Raw genomic sequence first — 26,701 nt, 5'->3', positions numbered from 1 at the left:
AATTGGACGTGTTATAGATACTCAGTGCAGTGGTTTCGAACCTGTCCTGGAAATGTATCACAATTATTAATAAATTATTATTAAATTAATTAAAACAATTTGTTAAATGTGTGTTACTCTGTGATACATTATTTGACACACAACACATACAGTTAAATATCGCACATGTGTGATATTTAACTAGCTGAGCACAGAAATCCACTACTAATGCAGCTATTGTAACAGTAACATACTAAGTATTTTGTACATATTGCCCTAAAGAATTGATTAAGTTTTCAGTTTTTTAAGGAAAACCTACAATTCACCAGAGCATGGAAGATTTTTGGACAAAACGAGGAAACATTGACACATTTCGTCCCAGATTATCGCTAGCTGAGCTTGTTTAGCCTGGTTAGCTTGGTTAGCTTGTTTAGCATGTGGGACCCACCTGGGGCTCTGACAGGTTAGGGGGGTCGTGGAAGTCGGACAGCACCACCTCGAAGGAGTCGTGGAACACCTCATTGCCCAGGTGACGGTAGTACACCAGGGAGTGAGACAGGTCCTTCTGCAGGAAGCGGCTCACCGGGTAGCCTTGCAGAGAGACAGGGAGGCTGTGGTGAAACTGATGTGATCGACAGATGGATGGAAGGCTAGATAAACACACACAGACAGACAGACTTCGTTCGTATATGTTTTATAGAAAGTACAGAACAGCTGGATACATATCTGTACATTATTTTAGATTTCAACATTTTCTTTTTGACCATTTTGTGTATTCTTTTAAGGCGAAATTTCAAAGTTCTCAGTTACAAAGTGTGTTTTTTGGGAGAGACATGCCGAATAAATACATCATGTTTCCAAACTCAAAAATAATCGTTTGAACACTCGTGATTTCAACATTGACCAAAATAATCCTGATAAGCATTTCTTTCCACAATCAAGCAGCCCTACCGGTTACCCGCTCACAATCAGCTCCCCCCCCCCCCCTCACCCATTTGCCCCGGGCCCGGGACCTTCAGCAGCTCCCCGGCGCGGGGGGGCCGGGTGACGTTGAACAGGACGTAGTCGTCGCTGGAGTCGGCGTCGGCCGCCTGCAGCACGGACCCCCGGAGCAGCGCCGTGCCCCCCTCCTGCACCTCCAGCAGCGTGTTGACCACCAGGAAGGGCGCGCCGTCGTCCTTGGGCAGCACCTTCACCGGGAACTTGTGGCGGGCGTGGTGGCGCCCGTCACTGACGCGGAACACCACGTGGTCCCGCGTGCTGTCGCTGTCGTCGTGGTGATAGCGCACCGCCCCCGCCCGGATGTCGGCCACCGTGAAGCTGAAGCCCTTACCGCCTGTTTTTGGGTGTGTGTGTGTGTGTGTGTGTGTGTGTGTGTGTGTGTGTGTGTGTGTGTGTGTGTGTGTGTGTGTGTGTGTGTGTGTGTGTGTGTGTGTGTGTGTGTGTGTGTGTGTGTGAGAGAGACAGCGCTGGTCAGCCGGTCACTCGTATCGATGTTGATATTTAAAAGACATATTCAAAGGCCCGGTGATTCATTTATTTTGATTCACTTTGTTTTACAGAAACATTTTAGACTTTAAATGTACATAAATTACTGTGTTTTAGTATTCACCTTTTTTAACATAAATCAATAGAGGTGAATAACCTGTGTTTCCACTAAGATAGTACTAATAATACATCTAAAACATACTTTACACACGCTTTCCGGCAGACTTTGCTACACAAAATCCGAAAGATGCACGATTAATAATCCAACTAACCCTCGAAAAAATCGGAGTGAGAGCCTGAACTACAGTACCTCTCACAGTGAGCCGCCCGTGCTGCAGCCCATCCACGGTGACGATGCGCACCATGTTCAGGTTGTCGTTGTCCACGATCTGCAACTGGTCCCACGTGATTGGTCGAGACTGGCCCTCCAATAGGCTGAGGCCTGTCAGGTGTAAATCAATCAGTTATTTTATGAATTCAGCATTAAGAGAATACATATTATGCTAAGCTTATAAATTCATGAGCTAATTGCAAGGCAAGGCAAGGCAACTTTATTTATCTAGCACTTTTCATACACAAGACAGACTCAAAGTGTTTCACATAGCAACAACGTCATACAATAAAAATAAATAATAAAATAAGATAGATTGAAGTAATAAAATAAAATAAAGGCAAAGTAAAAAAAGTGTGTAAGTGCAATGTATTTAAGATTTAGCAGAAGGCTAAAGCAAACATAAAAGTATTCTGTCTTGTTTTAAAACCGGTCAGAGTTGGGGCAAGTCTTAAATAGTCAGGGAGTTTATTCCAGCTATTTGTTGCATAGTAACTAAATCCTGCTTTCCCATGTTTCTTGTTTAATCTAGTGAGAGTATAGGCGACCGGTCCGGATATCCTACCCATGTTCCAGGACACTCGGGGGGCGTTGGTTTCTGCGTTCCTCACCGACATGTGGACCACTATCGGGGGGCTGCGCTCAAAGAAGAAATCATGGACCTCGAATTCCACCTGTTGGGAGGAAGAAGGGAAGATTGTCCAGAAACTGCCAACTCTTACCAAAAAGAAAGAAAAAAGGAGTATCCACCATTTTTGTTGACATTTTGAGCTATTTAGTTATTGTTTATGAATGTCTATTTTGGTCTTCTGTTATTTACTTATTATTTCAAAGTGTTTGTTTTGCACAATTGTTTTAGGGGTATAAATTAAACCCAAACCTTTACCATAATAGACCATTACCATAAGTTATTGATTCTAACTAAAACATCTTACGACAATTAATGCTTCATTAATCGACCCTTATTGTTAAGTATCACCCATAATGGTTCAATTCTCAATCTTTCTTTAAAAGGGAAAAGCAATTAGAAACCAAAAACGTCCTTCAAGCGTTGCGTCAAGTGGGTCTGACTTTGGGTCTTACTAAAAGTCAGATAGATTCGGATACTTCCGGAGACATTCCCGGAGACATTCCCGGAGACATTCCAGAGACATTTCGAGAGAAGTCTTTTTTTTTTGTCCATGCCTGCGAAACGTCTCCGAATGTGTCTGGATGTACCCTGATGTATCCCGCCGTTTAGTGGGACCCTCTGACCTGGTAGTTCCTGCGGGCGGTGTGCGAGGCGTTGGGCGGCTGGTAGGCGATCAGCATGTCGTTGAGGTCCAGCCAGGTGAAGGAGGAGACGGGCCGGGTGTGGTCCGCCAGGTGGGTCAGGAAGCCCTCGGCGGGGGGGGCGCGTCACGTTGAACACCAGCCGCTGCCCGGGGGTCTCGTCGTCCTCGGCGTCCAGCGTGGCGGTGGACAGCGGCGTGAGGATGAACTGGTCCGCCTCCAGGATGAAGGTGGACATGAAGGCGGGCCGGGGGGGCTGGTTGGGCACGGCGCCCGCGATCCGCACCGGCAGCCAGGCGCTCTCCGACTGACCGGGGCGGAGACATCGGAGGAACGCGGTGAGGAAGGAGACAGAGGAATGGAGGAGTACATGGATAGTGCCCCCAGCAACAGTTTCACTTTTTTTTTTAAAGGGGAAATATTATACCACCAGGTGTGAGTGTGATAAACCATTACAAACTGTTTAGGGCCAATCCCATTCCTATCCCTTCCCCCTCCCCCTTGTTTTGAAGGGGGAGGGGGCAAGGGGCAAGGGGGAAGGGGGGAGGGGGAAGGGGGAAGGGGTAGAAATGGGATTGGGCCTTAATCTGCCTCTTCTGACATCATAGTCGGAAGTGAGAATGGTATAATATGTCACCTTTAAAAGAGAATTCCTTATGGCATTCACGACTTGTTTTTGTCTTTACCATATCAGGCTTTTCACATTTCATTTGTACATCATCTTCATAATATAACAAGTGTTATATACATCATTTATTTAGACTATTTGAAAAATGTACAAGCCAAGAAAAAAATAATCGCTACTTTCGCTTTTACAGCTGTTGGGCCATGTTACTAAAATAATAATGTAAAAGAATAACAGCCCCAAACAGTGTATCATTCTGAGTACCGTATATACAGATATCGCTAACATCACCAACATGAAGAATGTGTAAACCATGGAACCCAAGGAGCTCACCTGGTAGATGGTCCCGCTGCGGGTGTCTCTGAGGTCCACCCTGAGGGCGATGTAGTCCATGTCCGGGGAGGGGGGGTCCCTGTGCTGGTACCTCGCCCCCATCATCAGGAAGTCATCGCAGGACATCTGGGTGACCCTCACCAGCCTCAGGCCCTTGAGGCAGTCGTCCCGTCGACACATCGCCCTTTCTTTGTTCTCTAGAGAAGAACACAGCCGATCCAGGTTTAGAAAACTTATTTTGCTCATCTGTTGTCAACTATATCGTCAGGGTTTGTACCCGCACCTCATCTGCATAGAGGAACGATGCAAATTTAAACCTTCCAGGAAAAATACCCCTTTTCTTCAAAGTCCCATTGTTGGAGATTGTTAAGACAGTTTACTTTGTTCTGATTAAATCAGATGTTTAAATTTTTAAGTGTTCCAGGGCATATCGGATTTTATCTGAATGTGGGCCAGTTAGCTTGAGGACTAGATAACGAGCTACAGTAATGCACTTTACTTTGACATTAGTTTGCATGGAATATATCGAAGTTCCTTCCCAGATTCCAGCACACAGATCATCCTGATCATTTTGAGAATGAAAAATACGTTTATGTTTATAGGAATATAAGCACTTGAACCGTATACAATTGAGTGGCCCGTGGAGGTTAAAGGATATTTGCCTCCTCATATCAGAAAGAGAGAGTTCTAAAGTTTGTAGCCTACAACTTCTATCAGCAGATTTATAGAAATGGAATGGAGGGGTAAGTACATTTTTAACGAGAGAAAGGTGCCCACCGTGGCTACTGATAAACTTTGACTTGTTGTTTCTCTTGTCTGTCACTATCTACTTTAGACCACCTCTGAGTCTGGAATGAATGGAATGGAATCAAATAGAATAGGACGGAAAATAATCGATAATAATCGAACATAGTCGCAGAAAATGAACAAATAGAAAATGAACGAATAGAAAAGAAAGGAAAAACAGAATAGAATAAAGAATACAATAGAGTAGAACAATATAAATATAAATATATACGTATACGTATATATGCACACTTATTTATTTTCTGAACTCCTTCCTAAACGTCCTCACCCAGCTGTCGCCGGAGGGGCACGAAGCTCTCGGGCTCGTCCCCGCGCTTGGTGGGCTCGTCCGGGTCGCCGACGACCAGCTGTCCGTGGGCGGGGAGGGGCGTGTCCGCGGGGCCGCCCAGCAGGACGCTGCACTCCAGCGTGGAGCGCCGCTCGTAGCGGAAGGACACCACGTTGCCGTCCAGCACGGCCGACAGCCCGTAGAACTCGGGCACCTCCAGGGACTTGGGCCCCAGCTTGATGACGCTGCACTCGGGGTCGGCGATGTCCACCAGGAGGGTGAACACCTCCATGGAGGTGTGGGCCTCCGTGAACCTGTGGACGGAGAAGAGGGCAGCAGTTGAGGGTGTAGCGCTTCGTACGCGTGTTGAAGGAACAAAAAGGTTGATTCTGTTTCCGCTGAAAATAAATCGCCGGGAAAAGTTTGGTGCCGGACCAATGATGTCAATGGTGCAACTTTTCCGTGATTTTGTGAAATCTCTGTGACATTGTAGACCGCAATTTTTATTTAATTTGCAGAGGATGGTGTATACTCTTATATAGTCAAGGTTTGACGGTTCGACTTCCAAAATAACACCGAAAAACGGTCTGAAATTGCGAGATTTTGCGAGATTGAAAAGGCGCTCTTCTTTTCACTGGTCGCACCTGTACAGTCGAAGCTTGACCGTGTCTTGCGTTAAGATGGGACATCCGTTGTGGACATACTTCACCTCATCCGCCAGATAGTGACAATCAAATACCTGAAGAAAAAAAACACAGCGACACGTTTTTTCAATTGAACGTTTGGAAATCAGGGTTAGGATTAGCCACAATACCCATACTGCTCTGTCAAACCTTGTTGCTCTTTAATGGTTTGTGAATAACTTAAACGTAGAGGATCAATTGACTCAAAGCTCACAAACTGTGGATTGTAGGAAACAGCATGTTTTACAGTTTATAAGTCATGTTGATCATGTAATAACGGGGAATATTCAGAATGACAAAATGCTCATTTAGTATTGCAAAGTTCCAGTGTATCTGGAATTCCTTATCATTCTATACTCATCAAAAGATTATCTAGAACATTTGAGTTGGTTATACACGGGTGACTCTTACAGCATAAACAAGTCAAATTCCACCTCATGTGTGGGCCCAGTGTAAAACCACACAGAGAACACCTTATAATCAGCTCTGCTGTGGGAAGAACCATGTAGAAACTTGCCTACTGATATACAATGCCTCCGCTCTGTGCTGAGCCGGTGACATCATATCGAGGGGAAATCAGTTAAAAAAAAGAAGAAGAGTAATATGTCAACTACAGTCGGGAATGTGCTCGTTTGAATCGCTCACTCTCTCCAAGTGAAACGCATGTGGTTTTCTTAAATACAGAAAATATCTGGTCATTTTGGTTATAATACCGTGGTACGGCCTGTTTAAACTCAATACAAAAGGTCTTGAGTTTAGCTACAATGTCTTGAAATGTTCCCCCAAGCTCATCTTTCGGCACCTTAGTGGTTCAGTGTGCCTGTCAACACCAACGCATTAGATTAGAAGACGGCCTGTATCCCAGACCAAGTCTTTCGAGGGAAGGTATTTTAAGTTATATTGTTTTCTCCCATTTTACATTCTGTCTTAACCACACACACACACACACACACACACACACACACACACACACACACACACACACACACACACACACACACACACACACACACACACACACACACACACACACACACACACACACACACACACACCACTTGCAAAGTTATTTTTTGTTTGGGTGATATATCTGACACATAGTAAACCTTCAGGTCATCCATGCTTTTGATATTTGAGTTCAGTATTACTGCAGCAGATTTAGGAGCGACAATTTGAGTGTTATGTAGAAATAGTAAGCTGAGAATATCTGTTTAGGGTGTCTGCGTTGTCTGTCCCTGCATGATCTAATTTAGATTTCAAACCACTTCCAGCTCAGTTCTGATCAGGGCATCTCCTCCCCCTAATTAGTTCAGGGAATCAAGCTTGCCTGCTAATCATGCGTGTGCGCCCAGCGGTATCATAGCGCCACCACAGGTCCGTTAATTAGCCACAACGTAGGGATGGAGTTGGAGTTTGAGTTGGCTTTTTGTGTATATATATATATATATATATATTTTTTTTTTTTTTTTTGTCAATATCTTGCTCTTACCTGCCCTCTCTGTTTACAACTCTCAACTATTTTATAGGGCCTACTGCAGCATTCAAAACTACCTAAACTGCCAATAATTATTTCGGGAATGGGACATACATCTCACTTATACATTTCATCGTTTTTTCATGGTCAAATACCTCCGGTGTGAGCTTCCCGACGCGCTGCGTGATGGGTTCGTTGGCGACCACCTCAACCTTGCACGCGTCCCTCTGACGGGGGATGTCGAACTGCAGGTCCCCCTCCTGAAGGAACGCCGTCTGGCCCTTCTTCACCCTCAACCCGCGGTTCACCGTCACCAGGGAGCCGTGCGACGAGCCCGCCAGCCCGAGCACCTGCGCTAGAATCAGCGTCCATGCTAACCTCCCCCGGATTCGGAAGTCCATGGTTTGACCCGTTTTTTGGGTCCAGTAAATTTTTATTATTGGAGGACGCAAACAACGACGGGGCCTATTCCCTCGGGATGTTACGACAATGGCTGGTTCCGTTTATCCTCGCGAGTCCTCCTCTTCCGTCACATGATTGGACAAGACCTGTTACAAAATAATCAACATTTACAAACGAGAAGCAAAACGTGTTGAAAGAGATGAATGCAGGACTTGCATTAAACAGTAACCAAGCACGTAAAATAAAAAAACTGCACCAGCACAACAGATAGACCACCATATGCGAGGTTATTTAACATGTTTAAATGGTTCATGAAAGGGGATGGAGACATCTTCTTATTCCATACATGCATGGGTCAAAGGTTACCGCTGGTGGACAGAGACAATAGGCCTACTGCCCATAATATAACAAGCTAGTGAGGGGAGGTCATTTTGTCATCGTTTGTATGGGGAGTGAGGGTCATTACCTGGCAACACATTAGCCAATCAGAAAGCAATAAGATTGACCAGTTTTACACTAAAGATGGCAAGGCTTTTAGAGAGAGAGAGAGAGAGAGAGAGAGAGAGAGAGAGAGAGAGAGAGAGAGAGAGAGAGAGAGAGAGAGAGAGAGAGAGAGAGAGAGAGAGAGAGAGAGAGACACACACACACAGGCTCAGCTTGTAATGAGGGTCTTGGGCTGGGGGGACCTTGTCTCAACCTGCCCACCCTCCCTCCCCTCGAGGCTCTCAGGAAGAAAATAATTAACCACCTCTGCTTCACATATTGTCCTCCAGAGATAGGATTGATAAAGTTTGTCCTTTTGTGAAACATGTCACTTTTTAATTTTGGTGACTTCTTTTTGCTGTGTTAGTGTAATAGTGTATTGTAGTATATCATCTTGTGTTATATCTGCATTAGTGTGAAATAATCCTCGCCGTCATATTCTAGTCATCATTTTCTTTAAACACTTTACAAATACATCAAATCAAGTTTAAAAACTGAATCATTTCCCCTGAGGTGAACTATAGATTTCCTAAAGCAGGTCCATTTATCTCCAAAGTACAGCAGTGCACGACAGAGGGACAGACAGTCAAAGTCCACCTTTAGGCCGTTGGTCAGAGTCAATCAAGGTAGCCAGAGATAGTGCCTGTGTGGAGGCTCAGAACTCAGGAACAGTCCTCAGTGATGCAGCACCAGTGATTCTCCCTATCTCTTTGTTTGCTAAATTCCTCGATAGTCAAGTGGCTCAATGGACAATGTGTGTGTTGACTGAGGGATAAGGGGGGCAGTTAAGTTAAGTATCAGGAGATGAGGCCAACAGGACTGTGTGTGACTAGATGATTGCTATTAGTGCTGTGATAATTAAAGATTGTGAGACCAAAAAAAAGTATCATGTATCATAATGTTAAACTGTTTCACTGTATCATCTACTTTACGGACTACATATGCACACACTCTTGCGCACACACACACACACACACACACACACACACACACACACACACACACACACACACACACACACACACACACACACACACACACACACACACACACACACACACACACACACACACACAGAGGTTGTCCCTTTAATTCCACTTCCTGTTCCACTAAGAGGGGCCCTAGACAGGGCGAGGGGTTCACCTTACAGTGCGGGCAACAGCAACAAACAATGTCAACAATAGGCCGCTCTGCAGAGCTGCGTCCCATTTCCTGTCTTGGATCCCCCACAAACGGACCGTGTTTGCGATCCGAGCCCTTTGGCTTATGATAAGACACCCATGTGCACCAGGGGTTGATCATATTGTTTGTCTAAATGCCGAAAGAAGACAAATGCTCCGACTTCACCCCATGAAGGCTGGCCAACACAATAATCCCGATAGCCTTTGACATTGTGTCCGTGTTACCTTATGAAAGATAAATCCTGTAAAACCGAGACTGTTACTCTAATGGAGGGCTACACTAATACAGCGGCCTTGACTGTAATCAACACAAAATTTATATATTCCCCGTGTTCTTAATCTGTGTTCATTTCTTCTTGCGGATGCATGGGGGGGGGACAACATGGCCTCCCCATCCCCACTCTCACATGGCTCTCTGCCATCTGCTCCGTCTCAAGGTGAACACTGATGTTCACTCAGTAATGACTGGCTGGGTTCACATTCCTGCAGGGAGGGAAGAAAACACCTAACACTTAGGAGTGCTTGGCGGATGGGGCTAGGAGATGACGGAGGTGGTGGTGGTGTGAATGGGGATGAGGTTTGTGGTGGTAGTATGTGTATGTTAGTGGTGTTAGGGGTTTTGGAAGAGTGTGCGTATGGGTGTGGAAGTGTGTGTGTGTGTGTGTGTGTGTGTGTGTGTGTGTGTGTGTGTGTGTGTGTGTGTGACGACGGGCATAGTGTTGGTTGTAGTTTGTGGTGTAAGCGGTTGTGGAAGTGTGTGTGTGTGCATGCGTGCGTGCGTTGGTGCGTGCGTGCGTGCGTGGTTGTGGAAGTGTGTGCGTGCGTGCGTTTGGTTGTGGAAGTGTGTGTGTGTGTGACGAAGGGCTCAGTGTTGGTGGTAGTGTGTGTATGGGAGAGGGGGTGTGGTCAGACCGCGATGCACTTTCCATAATCCAAACATAATCCCCCCCATGGGCTTGAAACAATAAGGGGGAGGGGGGAATCTTAGGGCAACGAGCGGTCGGTCAACGAACACTGACGCCAAGTGTCTGTCTGTCTGTCTGTGTGTAGGGGGGGGGGGGGGGGGGGGGGGGGTCGGTAGGGTTTCCTAGTCCATCCAAGAGCAGATCTTGGTTCTTGCGTCTGGATGTAACGCTACAGCTGTTATGAATGCTTCTTCTTGTATCCACACACACACACACACACACACACACACACACGTCTCCTCTCCCCCTAGTAATGACAGGGTCCTGTAGCAACCGGCGAAGGGGGGTAGAGGAAGAGAGGGCTTTGGTGGGGTGGGGGGGCCGGGGGCGTACGGAGGGGGGGTTGGGGCATTGGGAAGCGGTCCCACTTCAACAACACGAGTAACCCACGTTTTGGCTGCGATCCAGGCGATCCAAGAATGTTCCGCGTCGAGAGAGTCTTCCAAAAAGGACGCCAAGAGAATCCCAGGAGAGACCGCGGTGTTCTCTCCCTTACTGGCGGGAAAGGCTGTTCAAACCAGCCCACTAAAACGTCCCCAGTGTACGATCGGTGCACAACATCGACAACACAACGACAACTTAACAAACTCTCAAAGCCCACATGCTTTGCACGGCCTCTGCTCTTCATGTGCCACGAGATCCAGTCAGCCAGACCCGTTGGAAAGAGTTTTTACGACCAAGATGTAGAACAATATTGTGCAGAGGAGGATACATGTTTTATAGATCCAAAATGCATACTTTGTGAGGAAGAAAACAACGTTTCTTCAGAGAGGACTGAGTGGGAGAATGGATAGATGTAAACACACACACACAGAGAGAGAGAGAGAGAGAGAGAGAGAGAGAGAGAGAGAGAGAGAGAGAGAGAGAGAGAGAGAGAGAGAGAGAGAGAGAGAGAGAGAGAGAGAGAGAGAGAGAGAGAGAGAGAGAGAGAGAGAGAGAATCATTACACAGAGAGAGAAAGAGAAACAGAAACAGGGAGAGAGAGAGATAATAGGGTGCAAAGGAGAGGCAACAGGGGAGTGACATAAAAGAGAGAGAGAAAGAGGATGACCATAAAGGTAGAAACACAGATGCAAACTCCTCCACATATCCGTGCAACAAAGACAACTCCAGACCGAGCTCAGCCTGCGACCCGGTTTATCTAGACCTACATCAGCGGACAAGTCCTTACCTGATCCGCTCACGTTTTGGGGGGTCCCAGTCCTTCTCGCTCTCTCCCTCTGGCGTTCTCTCTCTCCCACACACACTTAACAAACAACGCCTGTGTGTCTGCAGCAACCTTCCGACAGGCAACTGTCTCATTGACACAATTGTTGGTAACTCCTCACTGGTAAAACCCCACCCACAAGAACAGGGGGGGGGGGGGGGAAGAGAGAGAGAGAGAGAGAGAGAGAGAGAGAGAGAGAGAGAGAGAGAGAGAGAGAGAGAGAGAGAGAGAGAGAGAGAGAGAGAGAGAGAGAGAGAGAGAGAGAGAGAGAGAGAGAGAGAGAGAGAGAGAGAGAGAGAGAGAGAGAGAGAGAGAGAGAGAGAGAGAGAGAGAGTGTACTTGTTGGAATGAGGGATGCCCGTCTTTTTTTTTTGGCATTGTCTTGTTTCTTTTGGCTTAGAGCACTCGGAGGGGCTGGCTCTCTCTCTGTGTGTGTGTGTGTGTGTGTGTGTGTGTGTGTGTGTGTGTGTGTGTGTGTGTGTGTGTGTGTGTGTGTGTGTGTGTGTGTGTGTGTGTGTGTGTGTGTGTGTGTGTGTGTGTGTGTGTGTGTGTGTGTGTGTGTGTGTTGGGGGGGGGGGGGGGTCACCCTAAGACAAGCACTGTTGTCTGAGATCAAAGTCCCCTCTCATGTGTTCACTTAAGTGATTTTCTACCAACATCTTTGTCATTACACCAAAGTGCTTTGGCTTCAAAGTAAGAGTCCCCTCGGCCAGCAAAGATAAAACTTCGGGAGTAAACACTTCAAAAACCAACACTTATTTTCTTCTCTTCTAACACTCTTCTTCTTATATTCACAGACAATTTCTGTAGCCATAAGTCTCTTATTTGTCTACCTACCGGCACACATGCTGCGAAATATTTAAGGACCAGCTGGAAGAATAAAAAATTCTCTGATCATATTTTTCTTCCTGAGCTTTTGAAGTTGACAGCTTGAGCTCCTTCAAGTTCACAGAGGGAAACCTCCGCACAGTCACCTCCAATATCCCTGTCAAATAATATTTACAAAGACAGACGTTTGCTATTGTCCCTGAATTTGCATCACTTTGTTTGGCCAACTTAATCAACTAAAATGTCATTTTAAATATTTCTTGTGGAATTTGACATTGGTTAACATTTGACATTGGTTAACAGTATCATGTGATATTTTTATGCCCTAAGGCAAATTTTATATTTTAGTTTGAAGAAATTCTGATTACTATTTTCTAGTTCCCAATCATAATTTTGGGGATTTTTGTGCTGTTAAATGGGGTACATTGAGGAAACCAAATTTCAGTTTCTCAAATTATACTTTTTAGTGACTCTTGTACATCTCCTAATGAAAGCGACGTTTTGAATTATCTCTACATTTGCTTTCTTTAAACCACCCCTAGATAAATAAAAAATTACGTCACACTACACAGATGGCGCCAATGCAGTTGTAACACCATGGGCCGCAAGAGAGCAGTGCATTTCTTTACCGCCCTGAAAATATTTTTTAGAAAGGCTTTTGGCCACACCATCTTGTTCTATTTTTGCGTTTTACTATGGACTGTGTTCTATTGTATTTTATTACATTAATGTTAAGCACCCCACCCTGTGAACTCAGTGACCGGGAGGTGTACAAATAAACTTCCTTACTTGACAAATTGCCTACCTACACAATGGCCGCCAATGCAGTTTACACCATAACGCCACCAGAGGGCAGTAAATCCCTGCAAACATAGAGGCACCTATCGAATCAATATTATCAATGTGTTACATTTCTAATTTCTATTAAGATCCATCTTAAATCAGCCGACTACAAGTATACTGTGAATGAAAACATAACTCCAGGTTGTATCATATAATATCAAACTGTCTCACTGTAGAAAATAAGACAAACACACTGATTGTGTGGCTCTATTTGCTACATTTTAATCCTAAAACAAATGTCGGAAATGGCACCATAGTCTTGAGGAAATTATAGTTTTTAATTATTTCATATATGATTGAATTAAATTAATAATTATATTTATAGTCTATTATCTGCCGAATTACGCAAAATAAAATATGTTATGTTGAGCCAAATCTCATAACATTTGAACATGTGTACTTTGAGCGAAAGTCACACACTCTGCTGTGCAGCTGGAGTGAAATTCCAGGAGTTCACTGTGGTGGTTGTCCACCAGATATGACAGCTCATGGAGTTCCCTGTTTACACCAATTAACACCTGGTTCGATTCCCTCCCAGTCTACCAAGCCTCTACCTCTACCCAAACTGGATATCTCTTGACCGTTTTTTTAAATCAAACAAAACACAGGCCGAAACAGTCGCAGGCGTTGAACGATCACTTTCAAATACACAATGGTAGGAGGACTTTGCAACGCAACACTGATCTCTATGTTATTATCATTATTAATAGAATCGGTCGCGGCTTTGTTGTTCGTCGAGCGACAGGTTAGCAGGCAGAGCGACCCGCAGCGGAACAAGGCCATTCTGGAGATGCTACACATCGACAAAGTGTCCGCTAGCCATCACCAGGCCAGGCCGCATCCCTACATGAGGCGGATTTATGAACTATTGGAGACGCTGGAAGCGCAGGACTGGAAGGATGAGGACGGCACGCTGGTACAGAGCTTTCGGAGCGTCCCTGGTAATCGATCCAAGTTGTGGTTTCGTTTATTGTCATTGGCAGAATGTTTCAAACTAAAAACATAGGCGGAAAAAAGTGTAGCCAGGGGTTTGGCCAGGACGCAGAGGTATCTTCCCCCCCAAAAGAAAAACCGAATAAAAAAGTTCAAATCCTAACAGTAAAATGATTGTGTTATCCAATGCTACTAAATGTTATTGTCCTAAATTGGGGACTGTTTATCCAATGTAAAATTTCGAAAACAATCTTTAAAATAGATTTTCTTAACCACGCCCCGCATTCAGGTGGAGTGGGCGCGCCTCCCGGCTGGATCTGGTTCAACCTCACCGGCGTCGACCCGTCCACGTTCCCTGGCGGGGCAGAACTGGTCCTGTTCCGCAAAATCCTGCACCCCTCCCCCTTGAGTGTGAGCGTGGCCCTGCACGGCCTCACCCACGCCGCCGCCCCCCAGCCGGCCACCACCACCAGGGGGGGGGAGGGAGTCGCGTTGGACGAGAGGCGGCTGCGTCTGGACCGCCGCCCGCCGACGGGCTACGACGTGTTCCGCGCCGGCGCCCTCATGGGCCGTCTGGCCCCGGGGTCCATCAGCCTGGGGCCGGCGGCGTCGGTGGGCTTCCAGCTCCGCTACACCGACGAGGGGGGGAGCCTGGTGCTTCACGAGGCCCTCACCCAGAGCCTGTACTCTCTGGGCCCCCGGGGGTCCCCCAGGGAGCCCCTGCTGGTGCTCTACCGCGTGCACCCCAGGGAGATTCACCCCGACACCCAGACCCCACCGCCGCCCTCCTCCACCTTGACACCCGCAGCCCTGGTCACAGACTGAGGCCTTTCTGGGGTCTGATCAGTGTATAGGTCTAGAATCAGGGCTACATAGAGGACAGTGTCCCCCCCCCCATATAATTAAATCCCTTACTCTAAACAATGACATATTTTTTACTATTATCACTTCTATTGGATTCAAAGGGTGTATGTGTACAATGTGTATTTGTGTCTTGTCTTGACTTCCTTGATCTGCCAGCACACTAATAGTCAAACATAATAATTGTCTTGGTGATTTGATCTCCAAAATACAACCAAACCAAATATCAACAGGCTGCCCGTCTGTTAGAACAGAGTATATGACAGTTACAATAAAAAAAACAATGCAACAATTCTCTATTAATAAGCATACTTCTTATTAATAAAAAAAAAAGCACCGAAAGGGATTAACATCGCTATTGCTATGTTTAGTTATTATATAGTCATAATCATTATTTGTATCTGCCTATTGTTATGACTGCCGCTCTGCCGCCTGGGAACAGGAAGCCCCTCGCCAACCCGGCAATCTGATTGGCCGGCGCCTGAGTCTTTCATTGTGCGTTCAAACCAATCCTCGTCAACAAACAAGGTCCCGTTAAAACCTATGTGGGTGCGATTGCATTTGCGTCTTGCCAGGGAAAATCCAGATAATGGATCCTTTCTAGGACCGCACCGTCGTCGTCGCTGTTACACAGGTATTGATGGTAGTGTAGGAGTATAATCGATGGATTATTAGTTTCGTTTCGTGCGTGGTCCGGCTCATTTCCACCGGAGAAAACCGGGCAATCCTGCACTGGTGGTGATGAGTCTCCGAGGCGGTGAACCTGTTCCTCGGTGCGCACAAAGCCTGTAGTCGGGCCGGATTTCTACGAGCATACCGTGTACACGAATGATGCTCAAACATGACGGGGAATCACTACAAGGGCCACGAGGTCAGCTGCTGCATCAAATATTTCATTTTTGGATTCAACATCCTGTTTTGGGTAAGTGTATTTCTAGCGGAGCTGCTTCTGTGCGCGCCTCTGCAGGCCTGCAGGATGGGCACAATTACATGGGCAAAGGCGATGGGCTGGCTGTCGTGAGGCCCGTTTTAGTCTTTCACGTATGACACAATCCACTCTTCGATTTTTTATTTGTCATTGGCGAACGGTGCATTCCAACTGGTGTACGATTGGTGTATTGATTTTAGTATTTCGATTGTATTCGATCGCCATGTATAGGGGCAGCACAGTGGTCGGGTTGAGAGATAGACACCGTTGGATGTAATCGGCTTTTGTCGCAGGCTGACAGGCAGCCAAAGGATTTTGCACGCTTATAATTCCCCCTGACATATCCATTAAAGTTAGTTGTGCTAAATTATACAAATTCGGTACAGGACATGGGGTTTTGTTATGATAAATACAATGTCTGACTATTGAAGGACCTCCGTGTCGTTTTTGTAGAAGTTCTACCGCTTGGTCATCTTGACAATGCAGGTGAAGATATAGTCATATGTATTGTTTGAAACACCCAACACCGAATAGTAGTAGCGCTGCTGGAATAGAATAAAGTACACAAATAGCCCACGTTTATAGGCAATTACATAAGCTCGGCTTATAACGGCAATGATCCAAGCCTATTCCTAATTGATTCGACATGCCCGGGTTGTTTCCACAGCTACTGGGGATGGCCTTGGTTGCAATTGGACTGTGGGCATGGAGTGAAAAGGTGAGTGTTTTAACCTTTCGTTACAGAACCACAATCACACACAAGCTCACAGAGAGGCCTACCATTCTGTGCTGTGAAACACATTCAGTAATGAATGTCAGTGAAACGTCCACCACCACCTAATGGATTTGTGTTCTTTGTGCCTCCTCACCCACCCTGCGACCCAGGGGGTGCTATCCAACATCTCGTCCATCACGGACCTGGGGGGTCTCGACCCGGTCTGGCTCTTCATGGTGGTCGGGGGCGTGATGTTTATCCTGGGTTTCGCTGGGTGCATCGGAGCACTGCGGGAAAACACCTTCCTGCTCAAGTTTGTGAGTCCTTCAGAAAGGGGCGAGCGAGAGAGAGAGAGAGAGAGAGAGAAGTGAAAGTGAACCAAGTGAAACCATGTTTGGGTGCTATGGGTGCTTTCTGAGGGCTGACTAAGGTCATCGCACCCGCTCAAGAGTTGTGTGTGTATAAACAATTTATCATTTGAGATACAGCACGCATTGTTTCAAGACCCCATCTTCGTGATTCACTTTATAAATCATATAATAATAATAATAATAATAATAATAATTGCATGATATAGTGCGTGGTTTCCAACTAGGGGTATGTGAGCCTGTTTTGGTTGGTTATATGTACAGACAAAACAAAATCTACTATGTAAAATGTGAATATTCGTTGAATTCCGTCACCATCAGATTTTTAGTGATCAGTTATGACCAAAAATAGAAGTGTGCCCCTTTAAACGCCTAAAGGCCTAAAATTAATTATGATGCAAAACTATTTTAATGGTATAATGTTAGTAAAAAGGAAAACATTTACGTTGTGGTATCGAAAAAGCTGGAAAAACAAGTCAGTGTATTAGTGTATTCTAATTATAATTATTCTGAAAATGGCGATTAATTAAAAAAAACTAATTCGAAGACGTACTGAACTGAACTGACCTCTCCTGCCGTAGTTCTCGGTATTCCTGGGAATCATCTTCTTCCTGGAGCTGACTACGGGCGTGCTGGCCTTCGTGTTCAAGGACTGGATCAAGGACCAGCTCAATCTGTTCATCAACAACAACATCCGGGCGTATCGGGACGACATCGACCTGCAGAACCTCATCGACTTCACCCAGGAATACGTACGTTAGAGTAGACTCACCCAGCAATATGTTAGAGTAGACTCACCCAGCAATATGTTAGAGTAGACTCACCCAGGAATACGTACGTTAGGGTGGATTCACCCAGGAATACGTACGTTAGAGTAGACTCACCCAGGAATACGTACGTTAGAGTGGACTCACCCAGCAATATGTTAGAGTAGACTCACCCAGCAATATGTTAGAGTAGACTCACCCAGCAATATGTTAGAGTAGACTCACCCAGCAATATGTTAGAGTAGACTCACCCAGCAATATGTTAGAGTAGACTCACCCAGCAATATGTTAGAGTAGACTCACCCAGGAATTCGTACGTTAGGGTGGATTCACCCAGCAATACGTTAGAGTGGAAGAGTAAAACAAGTATAAAAACGTACAAAAAAAAAGTACAAATGTGCAAAAAAGTACCAAATACAGAATGCTATAATGGCGGTGGATACATAATGGGCCGTGCATCCAGAACTGTGAGGAAGAGATTCGAGAGAATTCCTGGACCAAAGTTGCGGGTCAACAACACCCAATTCCTAAATGTTCCCCATCTGGGATTGATGCGTTTGATCCGTATTCCTGTACGCTGATTGGTTCCTACCATGGCAACGATGTGTGTACGGTCATTGGTCCATGTCGCCAGGAGGAAAAATAGACTCCGCCCACTCAATGAAGGTGAAGGAAAGGAAGGGAATCAATTGAGAGTGAGAGAAGGAAACTACAGATTTCTCCCGCCCTTCACTTTAAAAGGTGACATGTTACACCACCAGGTGCGAGTGTGATTAGCCGTTACAAGCCATTTAGAAAATCTGCCTCTTCTGTCATCACAAGTGGGCGTGTCCACCTAGATCTCACTCATACCCGGTGGTATAACATGTCCTCTTTAAGTTGAACTCCTATCTCTTATCTTATCCTGCATCTCTAGAGATAGAGCCGTTGTGTGCTTCGTTGTGTGGTTCTGTTGGTTGGCCCACTCACCGTCTAACTGGGTCCCCGTTGGGGACCCGGTTAGACGGTTTTGTGGTTCTGTCCTCTCACCGTCCTCTAACCGCCCCCCCCCCGGCCCCCCTCTACAGTGGGATTGCTGCGGCGCCTTTGGTCCGGACGACTGGAACCTCAACATCTACTTCAACTGCACCGACGCCAACCCCAGCCGCGAGAAGTGCGGCGTGCCCTTCTCCTGCTGCACTAAAGACCCAGCGGTACGCACGCACACGCACACACACACACACACACACACAGGTCTGCGGACACCGATCTAAACAAATGAAAGAGTTCTGGACAATCCGTATTCTTTGACGGTAGTATAAATATGTTGAACCTCAGCAATTATGACATTGATTGGTTCTTTTGTACGGGGCTGGTGCAATGTCATTGCCTGACCTCACCAGACCGCTGCGCAAATGCATATCGGTCTGAAACCCCTCAGTTAATTGTCGTTTTCCAAGGGACGCTATAATTGGTACCGACCAAAAGATTACGCAATCGGATAGACCTTCGAACCAAGCGGGAAAATGAAACGCTTGACCATCTTGAGCCATGTATCGGTCATGTATAAAAATGCCTAAACGGCCCTCCCATAGGGCGCTCCGTTGTAGGGTCATCATATCGAACCCGCCCCATGTTACATAAGCTGTTGTCATGGTAACCCCTTTATAATGTCGTTCAGTCGGTCAAGTCCTTTATAAACCTTTAGTTAAGGATTAACTCATCGATAACAAAACGTTCATTTGTAGATGATTTGTAAGTGCTACGTCAAAGGGCCCATATTATACGCCCAGGTGGGATGATGTAGATTAGCCATTACACGCCATGTCCAAATCGACCCTATGGTGACATCACCAAGGGGAGAATCCACCTAGATGTATAACGGACAGGTCCGCCTGCCAGTTGGTACAGTCCGCTGGAGCGGGTAGGCTGATCCATCATGGTACTTATGTATATCCATGTTTTGTTAATGATCGGCTCATCATTAACTCGAAGCTTATAAATGACTTATGACTGAACCTTGTTTGAAAAGGTTACCGTGGTGATTGGCCGGACCAATGCCAGCTCTGAACCGGGGGGGGGGGGGGCAGAGCCATATGCCGGGGCAAATTAATCATGAGCTCGCAGATTCCTCTGGTTCCCTGGCCAGCAATATCCTATCCATTAAGTTGAACTCACGACGCAATATCTGGCAATTATCATGGCAGACACCATTTATTGTTAGACAACCGATGAATCGACTTTGATTTTACCATTACATAACATCACTGCGGTTGACACAATGTAATTGCTTATGATATACCACTGGGACAAACGCACGCATGTGAGAACTAACCATGTCGTGGTGATGGTAATGTATTCTAAATGGACGCGTCGCTCTCACTTGGTTGAGTAAATGCTGTTTTTCCTCTTCCCATCTCTAGGAGGACGTGATAAATACACAGTGTGGTTATGACATACGAGCCAAACCGGTAAGTGTTCTCTCTCTCTCTCTCTCTCTCTCATGGACTCATGTGTCGTTATGCATCATTTACAGACGATCGCACACAACATTTTAAACATCTGGTACCCACTGTTGTGGAAAACGATAGACTCGACCAGGAAACGTTTCCCCCCCCCCCCACACACACACACACACACACGGGCCCTCTCTTCTTATACGAAGAAATATTGAAAAAGCAAGGATTGAGTTCAAGCAATATTGTAAAGCCGACACATAACTCTTAGGTTTAAAGTAGGGCTCTAGTTTAAAGTAGGGCATTGGTTACGCGTTACAATGGGAGTCCTATACTCTTGTGTGCAGAAAACAGAACAGGTCATTGTAGATCAAAACATGGGCGGGGACCACACAGACAGATAAGCAGTCCAGTGGCCTTGACATCGCTAAGGCGGAGGACATTGGCGTCCTTGCATTCCACTGCCTTGACATGGGAGTCTCTTCACGTGAGGAAGGGGAAATTAATCAGCCATGGGTAAACACCGGCCCTTCCTCTCCTCCAAGGTTTTTCTCTGGTTCACCACAACAGCCTCCTCCGCACAGGAAAGCTTCACACGTAGCCCTATGAGTCCCCCTACGCGGCCGATCTGCACACTAGGCAATGCCGTGCGTGTAAATACTTTAAGAGGTGTGCCTATTTTCGAAATTGTTTGTGCCTTAGTTTATACATCGCACCTTTGTGTGTGTGTGTGTGTGTGTGTGTGTGTGTGTGTGTGTGTGTGTGTGTGTGTGTGTGTGTGTGTGTGTGTGTGTATAAACACACACACACACACACACAGTATATCAGTCGTTCAATAGTAGTTTTGCATTTGTATTTGTGTATTCTCGAAAAGTCCTTCCTTTGCTGCGGCTGACACCGGGATCTCCCGTCAGCTGATCCTATTTGAAGTGTCATCGTTTCTCTTATGTCACTGCGAGGTGGGGGCGCTATAGGGGGGGGGGGGGGGGGGGGGGAGCAGTGGCGGATGATGATGAGGATGATGACGAAGAGCCTCTTTTTGCCTGCAGGACGCCGAGCAGAAGGACTACATCAACGTGAAGGGCTGCGTGCCGCAGTTTGAGAAGTGGCTGCAGGATAACCTCACGCTGGTGGCGGGCATCTTCATCGGCGTGGCCCTGCTACAGGTGTGTGTGCACCCCAGGGGGAACGGTCGTTAGGACACCTGGGTTGGGTCCTCGAGTTGATCTGTTGTTTGTGCGTTTGTCGACAATGCCTGAAATGGAAAATACACGCAATTCACGGCCGAGTTACTTTAACCCGTCGACGATCGCTCAGGAGGAATTAACGCGAAACGCGGCCTGTAGTATTATTTATATTTATGACTTAGGAGACGGATTAACGGTTCATTTTTTTGTGTTTATTTTTTCTTCTAAATGTTTTACTCGTCTCTGCAGTTTTTTGGGGGGTTTTGGTTTCATTTTTCAGTGACCAGGGACCGGAGTGAAATGCGTTGCCCCTGTGAAAGCATGAATCTCCATTTTGAATAAACAGCACAGGCAAACATGGTGGAGGGCGGCCAACTCACCTCTTTTCTTCCGCCGTTCCACAGATTTTTGGCATTTGTTTGGCACAGAACCTAGTGAGTGACATTGAAGCTGTGCGGGCCAGTTGGTGAGTACAAAATAATACAAATATGTCATCATAATTGTTTTTATATACAGTACATTACCCCCACAACACCCCATTCACAGCCCTCCAGCATGGGGGCTCACACACCCATTGTTTGTCGACGTAAAGTTCACCGTATCATTAAGTGTCCATTTCACAATTGAATCGTGGAGGCTGCAATTGAGTTGAGGCTCGGCCATACTGTGAGTGTATGCAGAACGCCGTAGATGTGTACTAATCGCGCCAAAGCCGCGTGGCTCCGTTCATACTACCCTTGAGGCTCTGCTACAGTCTGGCATCCCCCCCCTATTGTGTGTTTGGCGAACCTAACTCCATTGCAGTTGGTTGCGGTTATGCACATACATTGTTGGCCAAACGGCATAAAGAAATGAAGAAGAAGAAGGGGCGTGTTAGGGGAGAAAATGACCATTTCCAAGTTGAGGTTGTAGTTTGCGGGATTCCTCACCAGGACTTCCGACGCCATTTGGATTTCTTTATGTTGTTTCATGGCGGAATAAAATGAACGGAGGTCAAGGTGGAACTCCTCGCTCGAGAGTCTCGCTATAAAAGAGGAATCTCAGACAGGTGCGGGTCTAACAGCCCTATCAAGTTGCAGGAGGGCTGTGGAAAACGCTAGGAGTTTAGACTCTATGGTAGCGACCACGGAGCTAAACAACAACACACTCTAGTTAGCTAGCCGGAGCTAGCTTTTATTCCCCCTTTTTATAAGATGTAATGAGACATTGTTAATCTGTAAATAAATATGAAACAAGGACATTGATAAGTTATTCATTGTTAGAAGGGGAGAAAAATTACATACAGGCAGAAATACTTGTGTTCATTGTTGCATTTCAAATTCAACAACATTTCTCAGTATCACAGCAAAAACGCAACACGTAAAAAAGCGTCAAAGCAAGTCGTCTGCCAATATCTCCCCATAAAAACATTGCTATTGTCATTTTCACCTCAATGTGCCTCATGTTCATCCTCCTCCACCCACTCTCTCTCAGGGTGCCCCCACACCCTATCATCACATGCCGGCCCCCACCCCATGCGGGCAAGAGCGCGAAGGCTTACTACCACGCATGAGCGAGGGGGACACACACACACACGCGGGCATGTGTGTTTTGTGGCCGGTGGGTGACCAAAAGGAAAAAATAACAGAATTATGCGTTTCCTGGTAGATTACTTTGTGTGTTTGGTGTTGTGTCGTGGTGACCTAGCGGTGTGTCGTGCCGTGGTTTAGACGTCAGGTGTGTGTGGGTGTGTGTAGGCAGCACCTAGCCGTAGCGTTAGCGACGGTCATTCAGATATGAAAAGGAAGGAAGGAAAAAAAGGCTTATAGACGTAATCTGCAGGCACTGAGGCTTCCTCGTGGACACAGCAATATTCGTCGGCGTTGTAATATATATATATATATACACACATATATATACACACACACACACACACACACACCGGGCAGTGCACTACATTTAATTGTGTTTTGGATTTGGCTCCAATGAATAATCACCGGCCAGGGAAATGTGTTTCATGAAAGTGCCCAGCGCACCACATAGACGATTACCGTCTCAAGATGGTCCACGTTTATGATGTAATGTGTAATGTCTTCAGACAACTTGCACCTTTAAAGGGTGCATTCTCGGACTACTACTTAGCAGTCACGTTTCTTCTTGAATATTTAATATTTGTAGTAGTGCCTATAGCCTGGGAACCAGACTTCTGCCAACTCGATTTTTATCTGATGTCGGAGTCCTGATCAGACAGATTTCCTGCAATCACAGCCCTTTATCTCAAATGGGCCGGGTTTGATAGGAGGAGTGCCCTTGAGGCAATTTTGTAAACAGCAAAGATGGCTGCCGCAGATGTGGTGCGGTCTGTTGAATCCGATATCGCGACAGTATTAAACGAGCCGGATGGTATTTTTGATTTTTAAAGAAGGCCAAAGCACTGTGCCTGAAGCATAAGTTAAAAAGAAAGATGTGTTTGCCGTACTTTCGACAGGATTTGGCAAAAAGTTTAATTCGCCAACCGTCACTCATCGCACACATTTTTTTTTCATGCACTTTCAAAATGGTCGGGCAATGTCAGGTTTCCGCAACAATGGCCTGCTTTCTGGAGCAATTGTTTTTCCATGTTGATGAACCATCGTTCTGATTGGCTGTTGTATTGTAGGGTGGGGAAAAGACAGAAATAAGCAATCAGGGGGATGACGACTAGAAAACAACCAATCGATTAGAAAACAACCAATGAACTGATCATAAATACCTGATCTGACCCGACAGAGAACCTTTTACAACACTTTCCCTTCCAGTTTCTAGTTTGGTCAGTTTTTCCCACAATGAGAATGTCCCTTCTCGCTTTCATTTCTCATTCATACATTTTAATTAGTCAACTGTGGTTTCCTGGTTCATCGTTGCCCAATTTCTCAGACTTTCTCTTCAACTCTCTGGGTGTGGTAGTAAATATACATGTTTTAATTTGTTCTAATAATTAACCCTACCCTGGTGTTAGTTCCTTCTAGCTCTATAGAGTGTTAGCTATAAGTGTTAACTGCTTTTCTCTTCATCAATAAACCCGGTGGTTTCCTCCTCTTTCCCTCCTCCGCAGCTTTTTTACCTAACACTGACGCCGTTCTTACAGTCCTACAGGTACCTTCTAAATCTAATCCATTTAATTATCCTTTTAAATAGCATGTAAAAAAAATTATTAAAGGGGCAGTGTGTACGATTTAGTGGCACCTAGTGGTGAGGTTGCAGATTGCCGCCACACCGTGGAAAAGGTCCCGATCCCTATGTAAGATATAAAAGGGATCCTTCTAAAGTAACTAACGCAAGATTCAAGGAATAACGAATCAAAACAAACTCGTGAATTTTATATCCCATTTCAGCCGAGTCCGTTCTACTGGATGCCACAAAATGTTACACATCTCACCTTAACATAGTATGGTTTTACTAAACATTTTAAGCAGACTTCCGAGCTCGGGGGGTCATTTGAATTGGGCGATTGATGTCTGATTGATTGATTCCTTCGTTGAAGAGACTTCTACTATGCCTTCTTATGTCCAAACGGGAGGAAAAAGTTCTATATCAACATTTGGTATTCGATCTCTACTGTGAGGATGATCACCAATAACATGATTCAAGCTGGTATTGATCGATCTGATTTCCGATATCTTTATTGGAAGCCATGAGTCAATAAAGCCGGCCGTACTTTGATATGCACTTATGTCTTCTTTTTTTCCCCCCATCTTTAGGACGTTGCAGCTTGCATCTCTGAACATGGCGAGGAATCGAAGGCTTGACTATTTGGAAAGGAGTATTTACCAATCACCTTCACCATTTGTTCTCTAAGAAACCAGCACCTTTAGTAACGCACTCGATATACTGAACAATAGGTTATGTTGGGAGTTGAAGAGAATGGCTTTAGATGCACTTAACGTTCATTATGTCATCCTAGCTCCAATTCTCGATTACCAGTGTTGAAGTTTTGATACATTTTTGAAAAACAATAGCATTGTATTTTTTAAAAACCTGTGGTAACGAAAACTAACGAACGTCGTGAACGTCATCCGTCTAGATCCGACACTCAAGCGAAAAACGTAGAATATTTTTCTTTTTTTTGTCTTAGCCGAGAAAAAACAAACGGACGAATGACGTAGCTTTGCTCCACATTCAGTGCTTGCCTCACCGTCCATTCCACTATTAGTCTTTGACTGTTGCACTAGCCGACGGAGTTCGGAAAAAAAGAGGGACCTTCTTTGCGTCATTTTGTTTGCAAAAAAAAAAACAATTTCAAGAGGAGATTTTTGAGTTATGGTTTTAATTTATTCTTCACTGTAAAAAAAAAAGACGGAAAAAAAACCCTCAACAGTCAACATGTTTTGTATAAATCCGGGGGGTGAAAGAACAAACAACCACTACACGTAATATTTAGGTCAAGAGCCAGTGATTTCACATGCCGTGTTGTAAAGAGAAGACGGTCACCCCACACATCGCCTAGAACACTTTTGAACATTTCCGAAACCGTTTTAAGAAACGGAAGAAGAGCCGATGAGGGCATCGGTTTGAACAAGTGTGACGCTTTGTGCGTGTGTTTTTTTTAGTTTTCTTCGTGGGGGATTCAGTCTTGACTGTGGTGAAAACTTTTCGTTTTTTTGTCAGTGATTTTCTTCAGCCCGTTTATTTTGTTCATTTTCATTGTCCCCCCTTTATATTTGAACATACAATGTGATGGTGCATAGCCCGCGTGAGATTTTATTTGACATTTTAAAGTTTAATTTGATGTTTTTATAACTGTGTGGTGGTGCACAATGAGAGAGAAAGAGATTGAGCGAGAGAGAGAGAAGGGAGAGAGAAAACGGCCCAGATTGTGTCCAGCCGTGAAGTCATGGCTGGTTGGGTTGGTGACTGCTACAGAACGTATATTGATGTCTATTAATGGACCCCAGTGCAGTTCCGGATCGTTTAGACCCCCTATATTGTCGTCTTGGTAACACGTGAATACTTCTGAATGATCTCACTTGTGTTTCGTAGGCCCCCCCCCCCCCCCCCCACTGACCACGTTGAATTTACATTACTAAAGGACCCATACACACAAACACACACAGAGACCCACACAACAGACAATACAGACGGACATACACACACACACACACACACACACAGCGTTTTAATACAACTACCTCCTCTCCATCACATGATCATTTCTTGTAAAAAAAATATAAAAAAGTTAACTGGATGAACTTTGAATAGTTAATATTCATTAATAAAGGTGACAACAAAATGTTTGCTTTTTCCCCCTTTCTTGAGTTATTCTTACGTGGAGCCTCAAATATATAGTTTACGAAACGGTAAAATGTCAAAAAGATTCAAA

General features: G+C 45.4%; 3 protein-coding genes across 5 annotated transcripts in view; 2 read left to right on the top strand and 1 right to left on the bottom strand.

Moving 5' to 3' along the window:
* Window positions 1–11,608, bottom strand: part of frem1a (Fras1 related extracellular matrix 1a) — a 28,861-nt gene extending 17,253 nt beyond the window's left edge. The window contains 11 exon segments of the mRNA XM_030338020.1: window positions 428–570; window positions 971–1,315; window positions 1,778–1,909; window positions 2,364–2,472; window positions 3,053–3,190; window positions 3,192–3,377; window positions 4,029–4,225; window positions 5,104–5,417; window positions 5,748–5,842; window positions 7,416–7,808; window positions 11,463–11,608. Of these exon segments, the coding sequence (XP_030193880.1) occupies window positions 428–570; window positions 971–1,315; window positions 1,778–1,909; window positions 2,364–2,472; window positions 3,053–3,190; window positions 3,192–3,377; window positions 4,029–4,225; window positions 5,104–5,417; window positions 5,748–5,842; window positions 7,416–7,661 (1,905 nt within the window). The 5' untranslated portion in view covers window positions 7,662–7,808; window positions 11,463–11,608.
* Window positions 11,609–13,514: 1,906 nt separating this feature from the next.
* On the top strand, window positions 13,515–15,363 carry LOC115529475 (uncharacterized). Its single transcript, XM_030338235.1, has 2 exons — window positions 13,515–14,110; window positions 14,392–15,363. The coding sequence occupies exons 1-2, from the start codon at window positions 13,822–13,824 to the stop codon at window positions 14,925–14,927; spliced, it is 825 nt and encodes a 274-aa protein (XP_030194095.1). The 5' UTR covers window positions 13,515–13,821; the 3' UTR covers window positions 14,928–15,363.
* A 133-nt stretch (window positions 15,364–15,496) lies between these two features.
* Window positions 15,497–26,613, top strand: tspan5a (tetraspanin 5a). Of its 3 annotated transcripts, XM_030338225.1 has the most exons (11): window positions 15,497–15,885; window positions 16,559–16,609; window positions 16,777–16,923; window positions 17,556–17,726; window positions 18,809–18,934; window positions 20,144–20,191; window positions 21,226–21,342; window positions 21,768–21,829; window positions 22,837–22,962; window positions 24,437–24,477; window positions 25,083–26,613. In XM_030338225.1, exons 1-9 carry the CDS (start codon window positions 15,805–15,807, stop codon window positions 22,913–22,915), a joined length of 882 nt encoding a protein of 293 aa, XP_030194085.1. In that variant the 5' UTR covers window positions 15,497–15,804; the 3' UTR covers window positions 22,916–22,962; window positions 24,437–24,477; window positions 25,083–26,613. The 3 variants fall into 3 exon arrangements, with proteins under 3 accessions (XP_030194085.1, XP_030194084.1, XP_030194086.1); XM_030338226.1 differs by lacking the exon at window positions 22,837–22,962 and having other exon boundaries at window positions 15,498–15,885; XM_030338224.1 differs by lacking the exons at window positions 22,837–22,962; window positions 24,437–24,477.
* The last annotated feature ends 88 nt before the right edge of the window (window positions 26,614–26,701 follow it).

This window comes from Gadus morhua, chromosome 17 (assembly GCF_902167405.1).
Source record: "Gadus morhua chromosome 17, gadMor3.0, whole genome shotgun sequence".
NCBI classification, from domain to species: domain Eukaryota; kingdom Metazoa; phylum Chordata; class Actinopteri; order Gadiformes; family Gadidae; genus Gadus; species Gadus morhua.
The sequence above is the reverse complement of the archived record's forward strand: the minus strand, read 5'-3'. Positions and strand labels throughout refer to the sequence as shown.

Bases quoted from the DNA above. Each gene is read 5' to 3' on its own strand.
- LOC115529475 (XM_030338235.1), top strand. From the start codon at position 13,822: ATGGTAGGAGGACTTTGCAACGCAACACTGATCTCTATGTTATTATCA. The intron at 14,111-14,391 runs GTAATCGATCCA...CCCCGCATTCAG, and splicing joins GAGCTTTCGGAGCGTCCCTG to GTGGAGTGGGCGCGCCTCCC.
- tspan5a (XM_030338224.1), top strand. From the start codon at position 15,805: ATGACGGGGAATCACTACAAGGGCCACGAGGTCAGCTGCTGCATCAAA. The intron at 16,924-17,555 runs GTGAGTCCTTCA...CTCCTGCCGTAG, and splicing joins ACACCTTCCTGCTCAAGTTT to TTCTCGGTATTCCTGGGAAT. The intron at 20,192-21,225 runs GTAAGTGTTCTC...TTTTGCCTGCAG, and splicing joins ATGACATACGAGCCAAACCG to GACGCCGAGCAGAAGGACTA.